Genomic DNA, 4,940 nt, shown 5'->3' on the forward strand with positions numbered 1-4,940 from the left:
CCCACAAACTGCACGACCGCACTCAGCATCTCCAACCTGGTCACGGGCTTGGGGTTCACCACCAATGGACGGAGCGCATAGAACAAAGGCTGGAGAAAGAGCCAGAGCACCTTTCTGGCTGGGGTGCAGAAGAACCAGCCCTCAAGGTCGGTAGGAATATCCACGTCCAATCCATCTCCTCCGAGATAACGATGGTGGTCGATGTGGTACTTCTTGAAGGATGCTGAATAAGGCAAGCCAATCGGGAGATTGGCGAACATGGCGAACCAGCGGTTCCAGCGTGCCCTTTTAGTGCCAAAGGCCACATTGTGTGAAATGTCATGGATGGCTAGGGTCAAAGAGTGGTTGATGCAGCCACCGAACGCATACGCCCAAAACAACACCCACTTCCAGGAGAGCTCGTGGACCATGTAACACGCCAGGAGCTGGGTGAGTACCATCCCTGACACGACCCACTTCAGCTGGGGGTCATGACCCATCAAAGACTTGATTTCAGGATACTTTGCTGAAGAGCGAGAACAATGTTAAGAGCATGAGATGATATAGTTTGAATAATAATTACATTTAAAATATATGTACATACACATACAGGCTTTAAGATTTTGAGGTTTTTGAAATCTCTTAGACTTGCCAAAACATCAAAAGTGATAAAAAATACAACAATATTGTGAAATATTATTACAATTTAAAATAACTTTTCTATTTGAATACATTTATTCCTGTGATGTAAAGCTGAATTTTCAGCAGCCATTACTCCAGTCTTCAGTATCATGTGATCCTTCAGAAATCATTATAATATGCTGATTTGCTGCTAAATTATTAATAATGATTATTATTATCAGTGTTGAAAAAAAAGTATATGACAGCGGAAAAGTCACTTTAAATTGTAACAATATTTCACAATAACTGTTTTTATTGTATTTGATCAAATAAATGAAGCCTTGGGGAAACTTTTTTCGAAAACTTTTGGCGACCAGTACACACACACACACATATTCATATGCATACATGTACGCATTTGTATATACATATAAATAAATATTTATCTGCAGATACTGCACATAAATTAAAAAAAATCTGAATTTTATCATTTTAAAGAGATTTGAGATTACCAAATTGCTATAAAATACAGCTTTGAATGAAATATTTTTATTATGTGATGAGCAGAAAAGACTGCAGAGTGATATGAGAAACAAAAAAAGTTTCTCATATTAAAAATCAGCAAAAAAAAATACAATATATACAGTGTCTACACTACAGTATAGTGCATTCTGCATTAGTGCAATAATCCTTCAAACCATTACACTAAAACTACTGCTTGAGCTCTTGAAATTAGTTTCTTGTAATAGAGGTTATCGTATATCTTTATTAAAGTCTTGTTCGTGTTGAAGGATTTGTCGTACTTCCATTAAAGACAGACTGTACTTGAAATTAAGCCTTCACATCTCACTTAAGTAGCTCTCACAATAGTTATGCCTGTATCACTTTTAAAGCTGTTTTTTTTTTTATTAAGATTGTACTCAATTAAGATTGTTATTTACACTTAGCCTTAAACTAATAAAGATTATCACTTTATTGCAGTTGCTAGTGGTCACCTATTAAACATGTTAAGGCACTATGTTGCATAGGTAGTCAACCAATCACTAATTCTCCTCCACAAGGGAGAGACACCCCCCTGGCGGTGTGCCTTTTTAATTAGCAGATTTGTTTGCCCTGCTAATGTTCTGTTGACGTATCATTTGGCTCTTTTTCACAGCGCTCACTTTCACCTGTACAATTACAGGCGACCTGCACGCAAATCTGCCATAACACTTTTTCATGCAGTTTGCATAATGTCTGTATGCAAACGGTTCATATTGCAAGGTTTTCTACTGGTTTATGCTCAAGTGTATGGTAACGTGTATCATATTTTGTTTTTCGTCAAGGGCTATTCACAGTAAGGCAGGTGAATTGGGCACCTCAGTCATCATTGAACAAGGAAATGTTTCTGGTTCAGTTCCATAGGTCAGATCATCTGTGTATTTGTTTGGCCTTTACATTTTACATATCGGTCAAACAAATAGCCCTCACAAAACAAGCACAGCTGCCGGCAACACTATAGGGCTTCACGAGCAGTGATGTTCTTGTACACATGTAGGTGGAGATTCTTGGATGCGCCTTTTCCTGCCCCTTGAGTCTCTTCTACTCTGAACAAGAGCACACCTGTCATGGCTTAATGTCACAGAAACACACAAACAGGTTTATTCTGAACAAGATGGTTGTGTTTCAGCTTCTATAAGTCATATTTAAGCCTAAAATAACACAACATGCATGCAAAGTTTCTGAACATTGGGCAAGTTCACCTGTGTAACGAGTAACCAAATGCTATAAAGTGTGTAAATAAAATAGCCACAAACTCCAGTCAGACACTAGTAAAACCCAAGGTGATGCTTTGTTTAAAAAATAAAAATCCTATAATGGTCTATTATGAAAAAAATAATTGGGAAAAAAAAAAAAACACTTTTACACCAGGTTTTCTGCATTATTATAAAATTGTATGCAATATATTTATTATGTTTTGTATATAATATTATACATAATTATATCAGTTTTGTTGCTTAAAATATAATATTTTACATAATCTATTATCAACTTTATATATACCAGAATTTGTAAATGGCGTCCTCATCCTTTCTGGAATAGTCAGAAGACTATAGAATACATTATTAATATTTAAAGAGCTTGAGGTGTAAAACTACCCATGTAACTTCACAATATCATATCAGTACCAAAAGGTGTTTTTTCGGTGTCTATTAATGGAGAATTACTCTAAAGTGGCAGTTCTTACAGTTCAATGTGATGTCAAAAGAACGTCAGCTTTTTAATTCCTTACTTCTGCACACAGAAGAAAAAAACACTCTGGCCTTCTATATTGTGATATTTGTGGTGAGATCTCCAAGTTGCTCATAAATGTGTTTTATGGTGAACTGAGCTTGTGACATGATATCTTTACAGTTAGCATATGGTCATAAGACTAGAATGTTGTTACCATGCAAGACCCACTGCTATTGTGCAAATAATGCATGGAATCAGTTTACACAAATTATCATCCCCTGAAGCTATTGTCTGATAGATGTGAGGCAGGTAAAACACATCCATGTTTCACCTGTCTACTACACCTGTCTTTAGTCTAACTATTATTAGACTGAACATATGGCAAAGTACGCTTGACCTCAATTACACGTAAAAATGAGGGTAGTTAGTATGTAGTGTATGCATATGAAACACACGACGATAGAGTTTGTAAACGAAAAACATTTATAAAAAAAATAAAAAACATTCCTTACGCGCCCTCTTCACAAGCCCTTGCGTACGCACCCACGCTCACCGGCACACGCACACTCTTCCGGAGAATTAGTATTAAGAATTTATACTGAATTAACTTTTTTCCCATTTGAAATTAGTTCGGGAAGATATCCCGATTTAATCCAGGATTAAAATGTCATGTTAATTGTCCGAGTTCCTGTATAATCAGTGATCAGAGTTAAATGCCGTGACAGGCACTGTGCATAAAGCACACATTTGAGCTTATATATCTTTACCAACACAAGATAAACAACCAGATAACAAAATCTAACACGCTACCAAATGGTTACATTGATATTTAAATTAAATTCAAGTCAGTCGGCTAACCGAAATCATATCACGTCTACAGTAGGCTATGTTTTAGCAAATTCTGCTGACGTATGTTTTTCTGTCACTTAATGTAAACTTACCTAATATTTCTTTTCTTCTCCATGTGTGCGGTTGCTCATTATAGACCCATTCAAAGTCCCAGCGTCCAACTGCTTTGCCCATTTTTACACCTGTGCGCTGCTGGTGTAATGAGCTCAGGTGATTCCTCGCTTACTAGACTCGTTTGGGACACGCCCTCTTAGATAAGAGAAGGAGAAGGTGTGCCTGAGAGTCTATGCCAACGGTAAGTTAACTAACTTCAACCGAAACCCTAACGAAGTAACGAGATCAAGTGGTTCAGAGTGCAGCCTTGCCCTTACAGTCTGCCTCATCCCACTAACAAAACTGCCTTGCCTCATATAACAGTTGACTGTGGAGTGTGGCAATGAGATTTGAATTATACGCCCGGCGATATACAGTAAAGACTGAATTACATTAATTTTTTAATGTATTTATTTATTCGTTGGTTTGTTTTGTTTTTTAGCGATTTACTTGGGCAGTTTTCAGTGTCACATTCCTGTAATTCTGGTCTAGACAGGTTTGCTTACCGCGAGAGGGCGTTTTTACACATAATACCCTTAAGAGAGTTAAATATCAGACAAATTCAGATGCCTCGTGTGATTTAATGTAATACAATGCATATGATATAAATAAAAATGAAAAAAGGGAAAAGGCGACATAACATTTTATAACTAGTTAAATAATTTAAGCAAATAGACATAAAATCATTATGCCATAAATGCCAGAGTATAACTAGATAAAAAAGTTCAAGACACACTGTAAAGGGTTAGTTCACCCAAAAATGAAAATTAGCCCATAAATTACCCTCAAGTCATCCTAGGTGTATATGACTTTCTTCTTTCAGACTAATCCAGTCGGAGTTATATTAAAAATTGTCTTTGATATTTCAAGCTGTTTCATGGCACTCAGCGGGTGTTGCATGCATCAGTCCAAAAGCAGTTAAATAAAATGTGCCCATCCATAAAAAAAAAGAGCTTAACAAAGGCCTCCTGTAGCGAATCGATGCGTTTTTGTAAGAAAAATATCCATATTCAAAACGTAATAATCACTTTAATCTAGCTTGTGCTCACTGTTGTACACGGAAGCAGTTCCGGGCGGATGACGTATGAGGTCAGTGCTGCACATGCGCCAGTGAGTCTCGTGAAAACCAACTTTTGTTAACAGGAGCAAAGGAAGCAAAGTTTCCTTACTTTAGCAAAGAAAAA

General features: G+C 36.8%; 1 protein-coding gene across 1 annotated transcript in view; it reads right to left on the reverse strand.

Moving 5' to 3' along the window:
• LOC107719493 (sphingolipid delta(4)-desaturase/C4-monooxygenase DES2-like) overlaps positions 1-3,924 on the reverse strand; it is a 4,484-nt gene extending 560 nt beyond the window's left edge. The window contains exons 1-2 of the mRNA XM_016526912.1: positions 3,756-3,924; positions 6-505 (exon numbers count right to left, since the gene is read on the reverse strand). Of these exons, the coding sequence (XP_016382398.1) occupies positions 6-505; positions 3,756-3,837 (582 nt within the window). The 5' untranslated portion in view covers positions 3,838-3,924. The remainder of the gene's footprint in view (positions 1-5; positions 506-3,755) is intronic.
• Positions 3,925-4,940: the final 1,016 nt, after the last annotated feature.

The sequence above is a fragment of the Sinocyclocheilus rhinocerous genome, unplaced genomic scaffold, assembly GCF_001515625.1.
Source record: "Sinocyclocheilus rhinocerous isolate Xijiao unplaced genomic scaffold, SAMN03320098_v1.1 scaffold1234, whole genome shotgun sequence".
Taxonomy (NCBI): domain Eukaryota; kingdom Metazoa; phylum Chordata; class Actinopteri; order Cypriniformes; family Cyprinidae; genus Sinocyclocheilus; species Sinocyclocheilus rhinocerous.